Below are 16,254 nucleotides of genomic sequence, written 5' to 3'. Positions count from 1 at the left end.
TTCCCACAGTGATGATTAACTAAAGGCAATGAATCTATAGTTCCGGGGTATACTTATACAGCCCGTGCGAAGTCAAGTATCTTTCCTGTCAAATCTGCGAATCAACTCCAAAGATCATAACACCGAACATGTAGAACGTAGAATACAAGTGCTCCAGGAGGTAAGCGGACTTACTTTAAGCCTTCTGCGCTATGAGCTCTTTCTCCTCGCCCTTGACAAGTTCCTCTTGCTTAGCTGCGAACGCTTCCTTATCGTAAATCACTTTGATAACCAAGGAGCAAGAAGGGCATGTGGCCTCTTCTTCCCCGTCGGCCAGCTCTGCTTTAGATATTTGAAACTGATCGCCGCAGGGACATGGGTAGTAATATATCTCCTCGTCCTCGTCGTACTCGAAATCCTCGATTTCTACTTCATCGTGGTACACGGACATAATTCCAAACGTAAACAAATACCCGACTCTTCCGCTCCGAGGTTAGGAAGAGGTTAAGAGCACATGGTACGCGGTGACCACCACCAAACAACGTCGAGCATGTCATAGATGGCGAACTGAATGAAATAAAAAAACTGCAGACTATTTAAAAAACTCGAACTATCGTCGAAACCATCGTTCCTGCGAAACTGTACGCACAACTTGTGCTTTTACGTGCGTAAATAAAAGCCAAAGAATCTAAAAAACTATTCGGCTGCTGAAGATGAAAATCATCGCACATGGGAAATAGATTAATATATTCTGTTACAGGTATTATTAATTAAAACCGCAATTCTAAATCTGTACTGAATTACAATGACTGATGCATAGAATTATCTACAAAAGAATCTCAAAATATCGCGAGCTTATTTCACCGTGACCTCCGATATCTTAAAAGATAATCATCTACAAGACATCCCACGTGAATGGAAAACGCACGGTACATATAAAATCAACGAATGCTCCGATCCCAATTACAGAACCACGCTTTCTATCAAATAGGTAGGTAAAGAAAACTGGGACCATAAATTTCTTTAAAATACAGATCGCGTTACCTCAAAACATCTTAAAAAATAATAAATACCGCAAATTTATTTAAGATTCGACTACCTAAATATAACGCATCGAGGAAGTGACCAACTACTATAACGATTGCCTAATTTCAATAAGAATAACCTCGAAATCGAGCGGCAAATATAAAAGAAAATTCGAAAACGTAGCCATGTAGGTAGCATTCGAAATCGAATCTCGGCTGATCAATGATATTTGATACTGTTGGTGTTTACTTTGCAGACCTCAGCTGTTTTCTATCAGGTGATTTTGACATTCTTATCTACTTGCAAGATTATAATGAAATCATCTGTTACAACACGCTCGCATCATACATCTGACGCGAGAGGGAGAGAGAGTGAGTGTTGTGGGAGCAGGGGGAGAGGGAGGGAGAGAGGGAGAGAGAGAGAGCGTATGCACATATAACTCATGCGCTGGTGCGACTGTTGGTATAGACTTTGGTTGCGATAAAGCCCTTTTAATATCACTTTTCCGTTCAACCCATGAAACAGAAACATCAATGCACTTTTCTTGATGAATAAAAGCGTAAAGGTGGGTCGTCGTCGTTACGGGGCGAATTACGATAAGCGAGTACTTTGCACGAGACGCAGCGTTAATAATCTCATGAAATTGTTTACGAAACGTCACCCCAAAACGCTACGGTTTATTACATTCCCAGTGGGAAATAATCTAGCGCAGCGCGCGGAGTTGTGATCCTTCGGATATATCCCAGCGGCTTCTCGTTTCTCGTGTCTGAGATGTTTATTCAAGGGCCACGCAAACCATACCGATCGGAGAGATTCTAAGAATATGCTATCCTCGCATGGCCACTGAAACTTTTTATTTCCCAATCCTCGTCCTCGAGATTAAGTGAACTTTTTGCTTATGGGATCGTTGCTGTTCGCTCGTAGTAAATATATTTGTATTCCGACGCTTGCTAATAAATAGCTGAGATTAGGAGGTTATGAGAGATTAGCAAATGTATGGGTATATGCACACTGTATGAGGTGCGATTGAATTTGTAGTTACAGATATTGTAACGTGTGTTTGTGACGCAGATGTCGGGCGAAGAGTACGACAGCGACATGGATTACTCGGACTCGGACTGCGGGGATCCTGGGTACGAGGACTATTATAACGTTCAGCCATGGGGCGGGGAAGTTGACAATGACGTAGATCCGGATCAGAACAAAAGGAACCCGGAGTACGCCGTGTACGACTGTTTAAGAGTCGAGGAGGTGGAGAGACTTTTAAACGAGAATGTTGAAGTGTTAAGTAATAGTCTTCACGTAACACCGTCGTTAGCCAAAGTCCTACTACACGCGCACAATTGGGCATTACAAGATATCATCACAAAGTACCGTACCAATGCTTCCAGTTTGTTAATTAATTCAAAAATAAAACCATTGTCTCTATTGGACTCGGTGCCAGGATTGAAAGGTCACAGGGGAGGAGTGTGTTCAGTTTGCGTTACAATTTACCCAACTGATAAGTTTTCTACATTAACGTGCGGACACTCTTTTTGTAAAGACTGTTGGTGCATGCATTTCGAAGTACAAATAACTCAAGGTATTTCTACAGGTAAGTCCGTCGGTGTACGCGGTACCCAAACACGCCGAATCAGACTTACGATAATACGTTACTTTGACCAGGGATAAGCTGCATGGCACAGGAGTGTAACGTCTTAGTTCCGGAGGATTTCGTTCTGTCCCTGCTCACTAAGCCTAACATGAGAGAAAGCTATCAACAACTCGCCTTCTGTGATTACGTCAAGTCCCATCCGCAATTAAGATTCTGCCCGGGCCCCAATTGCCAAATAGTTATGTGTTCAAAGGAACAACGAGCAAAGAGAGTTATGTGTTCGTCCTGCAAAACTATATTTTGGTAGGTGTCCGAGATTTCAGACACGCTCGGAGAGTCCTACAGTGTCTTAACCGAATATTACAACTTCAGCTTCCGATGTGGTATGGACTACCACGCACCTACCGACTGCAATACGATTAAGGAGTGGCTGACGAAATGTGCGGATGACTCGGAGACGGCTAACTACATCAGCGCCCACACCAAAGATGTCAGTACTCGAGTCGTGCAAATCAGTCTTTTGATAATGCGTATCGCAATAACAAACGATCTTCATTCGCAGTGTCCGAAATGTCATATATGCATAGAGAAGAACGGTGGCTGCAATCACATGCAATGCTTCAACTGCAAACACGATTTCTGTTGGATATGCCTCGGAGACTGGAAGGCTCATGGCAGTGAATACTACGAGTGCTCGCGTTACAAAGATAATCCAAACGTCGCTCACGAAAGTGTCCACGCACAGGCACGAGAAGCTCTGAAGAAGTATCTGCATTACTACGAAAGGGTAAGTTGTTTTATTCGTAACTCAAGCGCACGCAGCATTCAACTTAAACACCTTCCAGTGGGAGAACCACAGTAAGTCGTTGAAATTGGAGGAGCAGACTCTGGAGGGCATAAAGATGCGGATAAACAAGAAAGTGATGAACGCCAGTGGAACGTGGATCGACTGGCAGCATTTGTTCGAGGCCGCGTCGCTTCTGGCACGCTGCCGTTACACTTTACAGTACACTTATCCCTACGCTTATTATATGGAGCCTGGACCGCGCAAAGAATTGGTAAAGCTTCGCTTAACCATTGTACAATAAGCGCCCACACGGTTGGAGGCGATTAACGGAGTCGGTTTTTGCTTTCAAGTTTGAGTACCAGCAGGCCCAGCTGGAAGCGGAGATAGAGAATCTTTCGTGGAAGATAGAGCGGGCTGAGACAACGGATCGCGGGGATCTAGAGAATCAAATGGACATCGCTGAGAAGCGTCGCGTCACTTTACTGAAGGACTTCCTTGAGGTGTAAGCACTAAACTAAACGTACATTCTGTTCTACTACGATCACTACGATCTTACAGCCGGGCCAAACTTGCGAAACGACTATAGTTTTTAAACAGAACAGAATTCATATATTCCAAGAAGTAATATTTTCTATATAGTACATGTTAGGTCTAATTAATCGCCGTTAAGAGGAAATCGGACGAGTGGACTTTTAAAGGATGGGAAGGAGACCGAGCAGGTTTAGCACAAGCGATCATCGAAGGAAGGATGATCTCCTATACCCGAGCGATTCCAGCTGAGAGGATAACACGCCTCCCTGAGTTCATTCCTTTCTACGAATTAGAGTAATTCTTTTGCGAATCACGTTTGCAAAGTGATGGAGGGACAGATTCCGTATCTCCAATGTCTTACGATAAGTTTCGATCCACTTGTAATCAGCGCGCTGGGTTGTTTATGTAATCGTACATAATGAATTGTTTAGGTGCGTGGCGCGAAGGAGGCACCGAATGGGAGGGAAGCATAGGAAAGTATTAATCGTATCGACTGATTGTTAAAATTTCATATAGAAATGTATATTAATTTCCTAGTCTAAGAGTGTCTTCAAACATACTTTAAGACGCAGCAGCGTTTTCTTCGAAATTCGTCTTTAGGAGGTATTTTTATCGGCGCTTACCGCACAGCTCGCCAGACAGACGCAGAGGCGCAATAACAGTAATGTTAATCCCTTTAACGAGGCATAAACCTCGTCGAGCGGGCTTAAGCGCGCCCATCGCTTACGCCCGGTTCGACGGGGCCTCCGACATTTTCGTTCAACAAGTATTGCTGCTACTAAGGATACGTTTTAGTACCAACGACAGACTTAAAGAAAAACGAGAGAGAAGGAAGCGCAGGTAGCCTAACGAATAATTAGGTGCCAACACTGATGGTACCTCACGCCGTGTAAATATTGTGGTAACGCGAAAGGACGCGACGTTTTCTATTAACTAGACGTGTAAGGTGTATGCAACGATCAAAGACATCCGCGAGGGCGTAGCCGTAATCGAACTTGACGTTTTTTCTTTTTAAACTATTTAAACCACGATACGTTAGAATAGCTGATATTCTTGCGAGAAGAGCGACGATCGTTTGTCGAACAGTCCTGTTAAGACGTAACAGCCATTGTGCAAAATCAATGTAACAAACTAACTGTCTCGCTGAGAGAAATAAACTTTATCGCAACAATTCGATTCTCCGAGGAGGTAATGTTGTTCATTGATACTAGGTCTGCCAAGGGGGCCAAAATCACTTGTTTCGTCATTTCTTATAATTATTCTTAATATTATTCGAATATCCAAGTATTCGAAAGTTATTCGAATATCGAAGTATTCGAATGTTATCGAGAATCTCAATAAGATGGCGTGAATCGATTTATGAGTTCGATTATTTATGCGCCATAATTTGAACGATCTAAAATATACCCAAGAAACAGCAAACCCATTTCCCTTTTTAATCGCGTTGAATCCTAAATAAAATCCTGAAATAACCATTAAACCATCATACATTCTTTTAACCGTACATATTCATTTAAAACACGAATAGCATTCGACAATTCTTCCTACGCTTTCATCATGCGCATCGTGTTTTCTAATCTCTGCACGCTTTCACTACGCGCCGCGTTACTACCGTCGAAAGTGCCCGGGCAAGAAAGGCTTAATTACTCGCCTCGATTCCATGGTTTTACATTTTTAATTCCGGATAGACTCGTGGCGCGAGATCGTTGCACGGTTACGGAGTTTCAAAATTTCAAAATGGCGCGTTCGATTGATTGTTACGGTTAGGACAAGTGGACCGCAGACCGCAGGCTCACAGTGGAATCGCGCGCGCGATGTATATATCGCGGAAATATCGAAGTATCGACAGATCAGCGAGGAGAGCGCTGTTGTGATCCCCTCCGCGAGCAACTAGAGGCAAGTGGTAACACCGTCACAGTGTTGATGCCCGAGCGCGAAGTGCGTTCTGTCGGCAGAGGGAAATACACCGAAATAGAGTATAGGATAATCACGCTGCTCCGTATGACAGACGGGACTGTCATATCTTGCCGCACACCTCTATCTCCGAAACCTCCGAAGGCAACAGCGCAACAATGGCGATGGGCAAAGGGTTTCGCGTCTACGAAAAGCTAAAGCCGCCTAGCCCTCACTCCCTGATACTGGAGCAGCGAAACCGAAAGGAAACGGTTCTCTTCGAGTCGCAGGCGGTCGCCGTTCTGTGTAAGTAATTCGGGATCGTTGATGGAAATGTTTGCTCCGAGTATCCTTGACCCTCGTTCTTTCCTCGTTTGAAAAGATTCGATCGCCGGTGTTCGAGTAGCTCCACCATTTGTACGTGTAACATCGTTAATAATGTTACTTTGCAGCCGCTGAGGAGACCGATACTTTAAAGGGAAAGTATACGAAGCTCTTAGACGCCCACGGATGCTTGGGTGTCTTGCAATTGAATGCTGGGGAGAACACGCTGTTGTACCTTGTACTTGTTACTGGCTGCTTTTCAGTGGGTAAAGTCGGAGAGTCGGAAGTGTTCAGGATCACGCAGACGCATTTCGTACCGCTCCATTACACGCAGGGCAACGAGGATCGTGTATCGGAAGTCAGGAAGGTTCTGAACTCGGGTACATTCTATTTCTCGTGGTCCGCTGGACACCAGGAGCCCCTCGATATCACTCTCAGCGCGCAGAGGCGATGCAAATCCACGATAACTGACAATAGATTTTTCTGGTTAGTGCGGAGGATAATCTAATCCTTAGGATAACGCGAAGGCGGGTGTTGTAATGTTTCTTTCATCCGACGAACAGGAATCGAATGTTGCATATACATTTACTGAGATTCGGCGTGGACACGAATCACTGGTTACTTAAAGCAATGTGCGGCAGCGTTGAGATTCGAACTGTGTACGTGGGCCACAGGCAAGCTCGGGCTGTCCTCGTTTCTAGATTAAGTTGCGAACGTGCTGGCACCAGGTATTATTTATTCGACAAAAAAAGAAAAGAAGGATAAGACTCCTATCGCCTGTATCTAATTTCACATGTGCTTCTTTGCTTAGGTTTAACGTCAGGGGCACCAACGACGATGGCCACGTAGCGAATTTCGTAGAAACAGAGCAAGTGATATATTTAGACAACGAAGTAACCTCTTACGTCCAAACTAGAGGATCAGTCCCTCTGTTCTGGGAGCAACCTGGTATTCAAGTTGGTTCCCACAAAGTGAAGATCTCTCGCGGCTTCGAGGCTTCTGCGCCAGCTTTCGACAGACACCTGGATATGATCAAGCAAAGGTACGGGCAGCAGGTGATCGTGAATCTTCTTGGTTGCAGCGTGATCGGTAGCAAAGAAGGGGAGGCGATGCTGAGCCAGTTGTTCCAGACCCGTCACAATAAGTCGGAGCACAGCGATGTGCCTCACATTCTGTTCGACTACCACCAAGAATGTAGGGGCGGGAACACGAAGAACCTCTCGAAATTGAAAGCGAAGGTGGAGAAATATTTAGAATCCTTTTCGTTATTCTATGCCGCTAACAACACTGTTATCCTCGAGCAAACGGGGACCGTTAGAACGAATTGCCTCGACTGTTTGGACAGAACGAACTGCGTGCAAACGTTCTTCGCGCTGGAGATACTTGGCAAACAGCTTGGACTGTTAAAGCTGCTCGAGAAGCAGCAGATGGTCTCGAGGTTCGAGGAAGTATTTCGGCAAATGTGGATCAACAACGGGAACGAAGTGAGCAAGATATACGCTGGCACAGGGGCGATTCAGGGCAGCTCGAAACTGATGGACGGCGCGAGATCCGCGGCTAGAACGATACAAAATAACTTATTGGACTCCAGTAAACAGGAAGCTATCGATATCTTGCTACTGGGGTCGACTTTAAACACGGAGCTAGCGGACAGGGCTCGTTTACTTTTGCCATCCAATCTGCTACACGCTCCGCCGAGCGTCCTCAGGGAAATGTGCAAGAGGTACAACGAGTACGTGACCACGATGAATCTCAGAGTAAGCGTCGGCACTTACAATGTTAACGGGGGAAAGCATTTTCGAAGCATAGTATGCAAAGACGTGTCCCTTTCTGATTGGTTGCTGGATGCTCCTCGTAAATCATCGTGTAAGTATCATTTAAATATATCTAACCACAGCTGTGCGATAAATTCCTGCCTACCATATCGTGTTTCTCGTTGCAGCTCTGGTATCCGTCGAATATGACAATGTTCCTGTAGATATATTTGCGATAGGGTTCGAAGAAATTGTCGATTTAAATGCTAGTAATATAATGGCCGCTAGTACCGATAACGCGAAAGCTTGGGCAGAGGAGCTGCAGAAAGTACTTTCCAGAGACACCGAATACGTTCTGGTGACGTACCAGCAATTAGTCGGCGTCTGCCTTTATCTGTTCATACGGCCTATGCACGCGCCTTATCTGAGAGACGTGGCCGTAGATTGCGTGAAGACCGGGTTAGGCGGCGCAACAGGTAACAAGGGAGCTGCAGCTATTAGATGCGTGTTATACTCGACATCTTTCTGTTTCGTTTGCGCTCACTTCGCTGCTGGGCAGTCGCAAGTTAACGAGCGTAATGCGGACTACGCGGAGATCACGCGTAAGATTACCTTCCCCATGGGAAGAACGTTGAATACGCACGATTACGTGTTCTGGTGCGGAGATTTTAATTACAGAGTTGATATGGATAAAGACGAGATGAAGGAAATGATCAAGAGGAACGAGTTCGATCAGATATTGCAGTATGATCAATTGAGGGTAAGTACATTAAAGTCCAGCATGAAATAGATACCTCAGAGAGATGGCAAGGGAAGGAGTTTTAATCCTGCGTTTCGAACTTAGGTGCAACAGGATCAGGGGAATGTTTTTAAAAATTTCTTGGAAGGCCCTGTCAACTTCGCTCCGACATACAAATACGATCTTTTCTCGGACGACTACGACACCAGCGAAAAGTGCCGTCAGCCTGCGTGGACGGACAGGGTGCTGTGGAAGCGTAGAAAACAAGTACCCGATATCGGTTAGTTCCGTGCAAGCTTGACTAATTTCACTCGCCCCATTTTCGTTCTCGATAATGATTGAACGTACGTACACACCTGTGCTTCAGATTCGCCTACAGATTGGAACCCAGGGAACCTGATTCATTACGGTAGAGCGGAACTGAAGCAGAGCGATCATCGGCCAGTTATCGCGGTGATCGACGTGGACATCCATTGTGTCGAGCCCGAGAAGCGAGAGCAAGTGTTCAAGGAGGTGATTCAAGATTTAGGCCCGCCAGATGGTACCATAGTAGTGAAGGCAGTGGAGGAATCCGACGACGTTGGCGTGTCCGATGATAATTTCATAACGGCCCTGCTGCAAGACCTCTCCCACATCGGCGAGGTGATTCTCGTCAGATATATCGGTGAGACGATCTGGGTGACGTTCAGAGACGGCCAGTGCGCTTTATCGGCAGTAAGGCAGGGCATGACTCAAGTGTACGGTCTGACCTTGAAGTTATCTCTCAAATCCCCGAATTGGGTACAACTGATGATCGAGAAGGAGATAGCGCTGTGCAGCAACACCACTGTCGCGCAATTCACTCTGGGCTCTCCGGTGAGGAGCCCTATGCAAAGATTAGAACAGCTAGAGTTAACGGAACGAGGTTCCCCCAGTAGAGGTAGCCCAAACGGAGTGGTCCCGCCACCTAGACCAGCTCCACCAGGTCGGCCGTCTCAACCGCCTAAGAGCCCGCTGCAGGATCGAAAGCAAGGCCCGCGAGCTGGTGTATTCAGCGTGTTACCCAATCAATTCCCAGCCCCGCTGTCTAGGGAAACCATAGAGTCCGAACAGAGCGAGAGGCTATCGCCGGAATCTGCGATTTACGAGGAGATAATGGACGGATCTCCCAGTTACCCCATACCAAACCGTCCGCCGCCGCCACTGCCGCGTGCAGATACCTCGCAAGAATTATCTAGCAGGCCTCCCAGCTCCAAACCTCCTCCGTTGCCACAGAGACAAGCCCCTCCCCCGCCTCAACATCCTCCACCCAGTTTACCCACGTCGAACGTTCCACCGCCTATACCGGCAAGAACATCGGGTGGGCCACCTATTCCAGCCAGAAATCCACATTAAACGGCGACGATACGCGTAATCATTCCAACGTGAATTGTATACCATTAGGCGTCATTGTGTAGCAAATTATTTATGATGAATATCGATAGAAATTACAAGGGAACTAGAATCGCTTCCGAGTAACGTTGTACAGCTGTGTAGCTTTCTGTAAAGTTCAAGCCTGCGCCCCGCGATCGGCCAGGCCCAGTTGTCCGCGCACCTGTGAGAGAACTTATGCTTCCTGTCGCGAAAGGCACCTTTCCCTACGTCATTACGTTACGCTGCAATTCAGTTCGTTAAATACCTCAAGCATCTTCATTATACGAGTACCATAGCTAGCGATATACGTAGATTCAGCGCATGTAGTATTAAAGGCTTCTTAAGAATCGTTGAGAGTAACGAGATGATAATTATGTTGATGAATTCTATACTTACTGTTGAAAAGAGTATCATACCGAATATAAAGTTGTGAGAAAAAATTTATAGTGGCGAAACGTGTGGGAATACTTATTGTCGTTGTGCCCTACATTTCGAGCCGTACGAGCCATGAAACCGTTGTATCACCCATGGTAGATTAATTTATTTACGATTGACGTTAGAAAAAAATCTCTGTCTATTGTTGCATCCTAACATATTTTTCTAAAGAGAAGAGAAAAAGAGTTGTGAATGGTTGGCATAGAATCGTGTTAGAGGGAAGCGCAACTTAAATTCGCTGCTGGTTATATAGTAATAAGAAAGAATAATACTCACGTAACAGTATTCTTAAAAATACTTTCCATATAAGTGTGTATTGTATGCATAAAATATATACAATCGTTGACCAATCAATGTTCTTTTAAGTTACTGATAAAATACGATGGATACGTAATAGCAGATTTAAATAAGTAATTGTTAACGAGAGCATAAAGGCATCGATCAATAATCTTCCAATCCAAAACACCGTCGGAATGAAACAAAGCATTACAATTGTTTATTTTGTAGCTTCATGTATTGTATTATTGTACAAACACATATATATATATATAAAAAGGTCGATACAAGGTAGAGGTAAAACGAGATTCTGTTTACGCAACGAAGAAAGCATCCTTAATTACTTTGCAACATTCGGGGACTAATAAGTACTTAATACGCGTGTGTTATCGTATGTGGAATGTTTCTCTGTCGAAAGGGAACGATTAGTGTTTCGCGAACGAATCAAGTCGGGCACGCAGGATTTTCGATTTCAAATAAGAAGTGAAGATACTTGGAGCTTGCGAGGTTTTGTAATCGAATTGTGTATTAAATTTGAAGAATAATGTAAATAGAGATGACTTTAGTAAAAGAGAAGTAATAATGTTTTTCTAATTGATGCATGGCTTTTCCAAGTAGATATTATCTTATTGCTCTTTCAATATCCAGCGAAAGCCTCCGTCTATGTCTCACAATAACACGAAGCATAGGAATGTAAAAAAATATTGGCTCTTCTAAAAAAAATTGTTTATTCGTCTCTGCAATATAATGAGATTGATTTCTAAATCTGTGACTAATTCTAGCATTGTCATTCGTTTGGCAGGTAGAGCAATAACGACAGCCCTTTCAACGTTTATCAACGTTAATACGTATAAAAAAGATTTTGTAAAAAGTTTCCCTTGTGAAAAATTTTCGTTTGTATAAATATATACCGTCAATACAGAGAGCTGTGTTTGTCGCCAAAAGTACGAACACTGAATGAGAGGAATGAATGTGGCTTCGAGCACGATCATGGAAATATACTTTTCCATCCGGTATAGACATAGTCTTTTTAGCGAATAAATTATATACAAAAAGATATCACTAAATTAATAGCTAACTAGTTTCTGGTTAATATACTAAATACAGTTAGCAGAGACCAAGTGTCTTTTTAATTTGCCGATAGTATCTGCTTTGATCGTTAAGAGCGTTATATATAGATTTTGGAAGTTTCTCAAATGTTTGATGGGTTCGATTCGATATCGATTGCTGTATATAGATCGGGCCAGTAAATTAAACACCGGCCCCCGTTCCAATAAAGTGTCATGAACTTTTGCTCGGAAAGAGATATTTAGTTGATCGAGAAGTGTAGGACCTAGCAAACCATTACATAATACTAAACGAAAAATATTGTAAACATCGATAAAAATGCCGGAGTGAAAAAGATTGCGTGATTGGCATACGCATTAGTATACACAAACATACCTTGCTTCTAACAATCCCTGTTCAGTCTCACATGTATGTTTTTTAGCGCGTTCGCGTAGGCTCACGAACCTTAGGCGTTGATCTAATGCTTTCCGATTCAATCGAGTTCAATGGAGTGTCTAACTCAGTAAACCACAATTGCTCAAGTTGTTTTTGATTATGACGTCGGTTACTGCATCGAAGACGAATTGTATATTGGACGTGTCAGTGGCACACGTGAAGTGCGTGTATATTTGCTTCTGATCTTTCCTTTTGTTCAGGTTCTCGAATTTCATTTGGATATAGGTAGCGCACTCTTCGTATGTATTGGCACCTTTGTACTCCGGGAAGCAGATAGTCAGCGGGCTCCTCGTGATCTTTTCCTCGAAGAGGTCCTTCTTGTTTAAGAATAAGATGATCGACGTGTCGACGAACCATTTGCTGTTGCAAATAGAGTCGAACAGCTTCATCGATTCTATCATCCTGTTCATTTCCTCGTCCTCGGCGAGCACCAGGTCAAATCCACTTAGCGCGACACAGAAGATAATAGCGGTCACACCTTCGAAACAGTGTATCCACTTTTTTCTCTCCGATCGCTGGCCACCCACATCGAACATCCTAAGACAGAACGGTGCATTTTCACGGATAGTCTACATAGCGTAAGGTGAACAGGTGTACCTTGAAGGCGACTCACTTAAACTGTAAACCCTTAAAAGAGAAGTCCGTTTCCACTATTCCTGTGGTTTTTACACGTGTCCTTAGAACATCTTGCTGGGTAGGAATGTAATTGGGTTGCACTATACGGTCTAAGGCGTTAAGATAGTACGCTGCCGAGTCATTGAGCTGGTACTCTCTACTGCGTGTGAAACAAAGCTGAACCCCCGCGTCCTGCCATAATCGTTTCATTAATAGCACCAGCTCCCCAGTTAGTTCACCCTCCTCTGCCGCAGAAGCTAGGGTAAAGAATTGACGGGCTATGTCCTACAACATAATTAGATTTGCTTAATACAGATAAATCCCCGCGCGATACACCAAAATAAACAAGATCCCACAAGACACTTACCGCTTTATTAGGGTCCGCGAAATCGATTCTAATTTGTCCCATGGCTCTAATTATCGTCAACAGACTCTGTATCGTATTGCTATACACCACAGGCTTATACTGCTCGCACTCCTCCTTGCTGTACCCAGTCTCGTGTATAATTTTCATTTGTTTGACTATGGTAGACTTGCCGGATTCTCCCGCTCCTTGAAACAGAAAACAAGAAAAAAAAAAGAACACCTTATCTAAACCCAATCCCTAAACCTTTCCTATACCCTCCAGTTCGCACACCACTCTCCACCACCATCATCCACAGCTCATGAAAATATCCGTCGTTATCCAAGTGATTCACGCGAGGCCGATGATTCAAGTTTTCGGAAAATCGCCCGCGCTCCACTTCCGCGATTGCGCAAATCTGATAATTCATTAGACCCCGCGGCTGGCACACGGAGCGAGGGGCGGTGGGATGGTATTTAAAACGAAAAATCCATCGAAATATCCCGTCTCTCTCCGAGAAATCTGGAAACTATCGAGTCGAAGGAATATCCGTTTCCCGGAGCGGCCCGATCCGCCCAGTGCGATGCGATCTACTTTTACGACGGGCGGGCAGTGACGACCGAGGAAACGGCCGCCGCGAGACCAACATCGGGAACGACGAATGACAACAGGAGGACGATCGTAAAACGAAATTGTGCATCGACGATGGAACCACGGAAGAAGGGGAGGGGTGGAAAGAGAAGAGGATGAAGAAAATATTATACCAAGCAGTAGGAGCTTGACCTCGCTGGCGGCCCGCTCCCCATCGGCCCTCAGGTCCTTGTCGATCTTCTTCGACCTCTCACAGGCTTCCTTCTCGCCGGTGGTGCTCACCGCGCAGCCCATCCTCGCCGATGGTCCTCTCTCTGTGTCGGTACGGGGGAGGGACGGGCACCATGCACGGCGTCTCTCGATCACGTCCCCTCGAAGCACAATCGGCTGCCCTTTGGGCCTCGCGCCCGTCTAATGACACTTGTTGCACGGACGTGTGGGAACCGCCCGCACGCGGCTTGCCCTCGCATATAAACGCACCGATCGGCCGCGCAACCGCGCACACTTGCCACCCGTGCTCGACCAGCCGACGTCCCTATTATCGCGACCCGCGATGCAACAGCCAGATTCGCCTTCGTTCCGAGACTCGTTCTCTTCAGTTCCCTTCTCGTCACCCGTCAAACACGATGACAATGGCCCGCAACTGCTCCTGCCGCTGCTGCACGAGCGCCGATGTGCGCTTACCGGCACGATCGCTTCTCTGTGTCGGGAGCCCTTCGCGCGTGATTGCTCCACGGCGAGCAGGATAGCGGGGCAGGATTGGCCGAGATCTTTCGATCGCGATCCATGGCCCAATTGGCGAGACGGGCGCGTGCATTCCTCTGCCAATGGAAACGCCACCATTGGGCCCGTTCCTTGTCCCCTCCACTCTGCAGGGATCCGTAGCGGCATAGCCGAAGCTCCACCAGAGGGCCACGAAGCCCCGAGGCTTTCTCGCAAGTCCTCGCTCGCCCTCTCGTCCGTATATATACGAGTTCCGATGAGTCCTCTAGCGGACCCAGGACGGAAACGCTCTTCCTTTTCCTATGGTGACCCCCTTTTCTCTTCCGTTGCCACTGTAGACGGGTTGTCAGATCGGTACAACTCGCTTTTTCCTCTCATCGTGCCTGCCATCTAATGGGAGAGAAGGGAAATCGAAGATCGGCTGGAACGAGATATACGGCAGGGAGGGGGCGGCGCGCGCGCGCATCATCCATCCTCTCTCCTTCTCCTTATATAATTAAAATAATACTCTACTACACTACTTTACTTTACTTATTACTTACTACTACTCCCCTACTCTCTCTCGTACATCGTTTCTATCGATGATATTTGTACACAAGAAGATCTGTTTGTGTTATATTGGGACTTCTCGGGGCCCAAGTTTTTCTCTCTGTGCATTTCGAAATTCACAGACAATTTGGTGGATAGGTGTGTGTGGTGGGGTAGTGGGGGGTTATACCGGTGCCGGCGGCGCCCAGCGGTTTCGAGATTGAGAGAAAGAGAAAATCAATCGTTTAAGTATATTATTATATAAACTTTGGTTTGGTTTTGAAGCGTTGGAATAAAAAATATTGGTAAAAATATGAGAAGATAAAAGATAAATATTCCTAGAAGCTATAAGATAGAGTTGGCTGCTATATCGGTCGGTGACGGCGCTCGATATTTTTTAATAATTCATGATTCCGCTGCTCATCTTCCAGCGGCTACACTTGAGTGGGAGGATCCCTCTGAGGGTATCAGAAATCGAAAGGGGAGCGTTCTCGATTTGTGTCACGCGGAAAAAGTATGATAGTGCGTAGGATTGTTACACGCGGGCCCTGATCTAATTTCACCCAATTGCCGGAGAGCAACCGTCGGGTCGGTCTATTTATAAATTCCATTACTACGCGCAACTACGCAGCGACTAATCGTGATCGCTCTGGGGTTTCGCCGGTCAACAGGACTGTCGAATGATTGATTGTACACACATCGTCCCTGTTTTCGGAGCGAAACAGCCTTGGGAAGAGTTGAAACAAAGAAAGGGCGGGCAAAATGGACTGCTCAGGGTGCAAAAACAGGTCCACAACGCGAAACCCACCAAACCAGAATAACGCTTCGTTTCTATATTCTACGTGTATGGTGGATAAAGGACATCGGGGAAAGAGTGTATCCAAAGATTTGCTGGTGCACAGGCGCCCCAGCTTCTTTCATGATGCTAATTAGAAGGAAATTGTTATTTCAGGATTCTCCAATGAACTGTAAATTATAATTTGCATGCCGAATAAAATTATTCCTACACTTGTTACGTGGAATTTCTTTCACCCCTGATACTTAAGTTAGGGTAAGATTTTAAAACAGTTTTCCGCTGACTATCGCCGATTAATCCACAAAGATGTAACACCAACTGATGGTGTGATAAAGACGTATCATTAGTATTATTATGTATCACCGAAACTAACTCCTCAAAGTATCTATGCAGTAGCGTCCTCAAAGTGGCTATCCACTTCCAAC

At 45.3% G+C, this 16,254-nt stretch overlaps 4 protein-coding genes across 9 annotated transcripts in view; 2 read left to right on the top strand and 2 right to left on the bottom strand.

The window, feature by feature from the left end:
* Positions 1–10,997, top strand: part of Synj (synaptojanin) — a 69,157-nt gene extending 58,160 nt beyond the window's left edge. The window contains exons 2-8 of one of the 3 annotated variants that reach the window (XM_076812674.1): positions 5,897–6,116; positions 6,263–6,620; positions 6,698–6,862; positions 6,946–8,000; positions 8,077–8,648; positions 8,733–8,907; positions 8,995–10,997. In XM_076812674.1, the coding sequence (XP_076668789.1) occupies positions 5,990–6,116; positions 6,263–6,620; positions 6,698–6,862; positions 6,946–8,000; positions 8,077–8,648; positions 8,733–8,907; positions 8,995–10,001 (3,459 nt within the window). In that variant the 5' untranslated portion in view covers positions 5,897–5,989 and the 3' untranslated portion in view covers positions 10,002–10,997. Of the gene's footprint in view, positions 1–5,748; positions 6,117–6,262; positions 6,621–6,697; positions 6,863–6,945; positions 8,001–8,076; positions 8,649–8,732; positions 8,908–8,994 lie in introns of those variants that run through there. The other 2 variants (XM_076812675.1, XM_076812673.1) reach the window with 2 other exon arrangements.
* Positions 30–826, bottom strand: Dph3 (Diphthamide biosynthesis 3). Its single transcript, XM_076812793.1, has one exon. The coding sequence runs from the start codon at positions 428–430 to the stop codon at positions 176–178; it is 255 nt and encodes an 84-aa protein (XP_076668908.1). The 5' UTR covers positions 431–826; the 3' UTR covers positions 30–175.
* Positions 1,265–5,088, top strand: Ari-2 (E3 ubiquitin-protein ligase ari-2). 4 transcript variants are annotated; one of them, XM_076812755.1, is made up of 8 exons: positions 1,265–1,282; positions 2,077–2,599; positions 2,671–2,902; positions 2,972–3,089; positions 3,162–3,386; positions 3,445–3,657; positions 3,737–3,886; positions 4,026–5,088. In XM_076812755.1, exons 2-8 carry the CDS (start codon positions 2,077–2,079, stop codon positions 4,053–4,055), a joined length of 1,491 nt encoding a protein of 496 aa, XP_076668870.1. In that variant the 5' UTR covers positions 1,265–1,282; the 3' UTR covers positions 4,056–5,088. The 4 variants fall into 4 exon arrangements, with proteins under 4 accessions (XP_076668870.1, XP_076668867.1, XP_076668868.1 ...); XM_076812752.1 differs by lacking the exon at positions 1,265–1,282 and adding an exon at positions 1,409–1,570; XM_076812753.1 differs by lacking the exon at positions 1,265–1,282 and adding an exon at positions 1,594–2,018 and having other exon boundaries at positions 3,737–3,888.
* On the bottom strand, positions 10,947–14,540 carry Galphai (G protein alpha i subunit). The gene is made up of 4 exons (XM_076812765.1): positions 13,956–14,540; positions 13,216–13,400; positions 12,847–13,133; positions 10,947–12,770 (listed from the first exon to the last, which is right to left on the bottom strand). The coding sequence occupies exons 1-4, from the start codon at positions 14,074–14,076 to the stop codon at positions 12,293–12,295; spliced, it is 1,071 nt and encodes a 356-aa protein (XP_076668880.1). The 5' UTR covers positions 14,077–14,540; the 3' UTR covers positions 10,947–12,292.
* Positions 14,541–16,254: the final 1,714 nt, after the last annotated feature.

Source organism: Andrena cerasifolii, chromosome 5 (assembly GCF_050908995.1).
Source record: "Andrena cerasifolii isolate SP2316 chromosome 5, iyAndCera1_principal, whole genome shotgun sequence".
In the NCBI taxonomy this organism is placed as follows: Eukaryota; Metazoa; Arthropoda; class Insecta; order Hymenoptera; family Andrenidae; genus Andrena; species Andrena cerasifolii.
This window is presented reverse-complemented; position numbering and strand designations above follow the sequence as displayed.

Bases quoted from the DNA above. Each gene is read 5' to 3' on its own strand.
- Dph3 (XM_076812793.1), bottom strand. From the start codon at position 430: ATGTCCGTGTACCACGATGAAGTAGAAATCGAGGATTTCGAGTACGAC.
- Ari-2 (XM_076812752.1), top strand. The intron at 2,903-2,971 runs GTAGGTGTCCGA...TTACAACTTCAG, and splicing joins TCCTGCAAAACTATATTTTG to CTTCCGATGTGGTATGGACT. The intron at 3,887-4,025 runs GTGTAAGCACTA...TTTTCTATATAG, and splicing joins TACTGAAGGACTTCCTTGAG to TACATGTTAGGTCTAATTAA.
- Galphai (XM_076812765.1), bottom strand. From the start codon at position 14,076: ATGGGCTGCGCGGTGAGCACCACCGGCGAGAAGGAAGCCTGTGAGAGG. The intron at 13,134-13,215 runs GTAAGTGTCTTG...ATTATGTTGTAG, and splicing joins TCGCGGACCCTAATAAAGCG to GACATAGCCCGTCAATTCTT. The intron at 12,771-12,846 runs GTGAGTCGCCTT...GTTCTGTCTTAG, and splicing joins TTTAAGGGTTTACAGTTTAA to GATGTTCGATGTGGGTGGCC.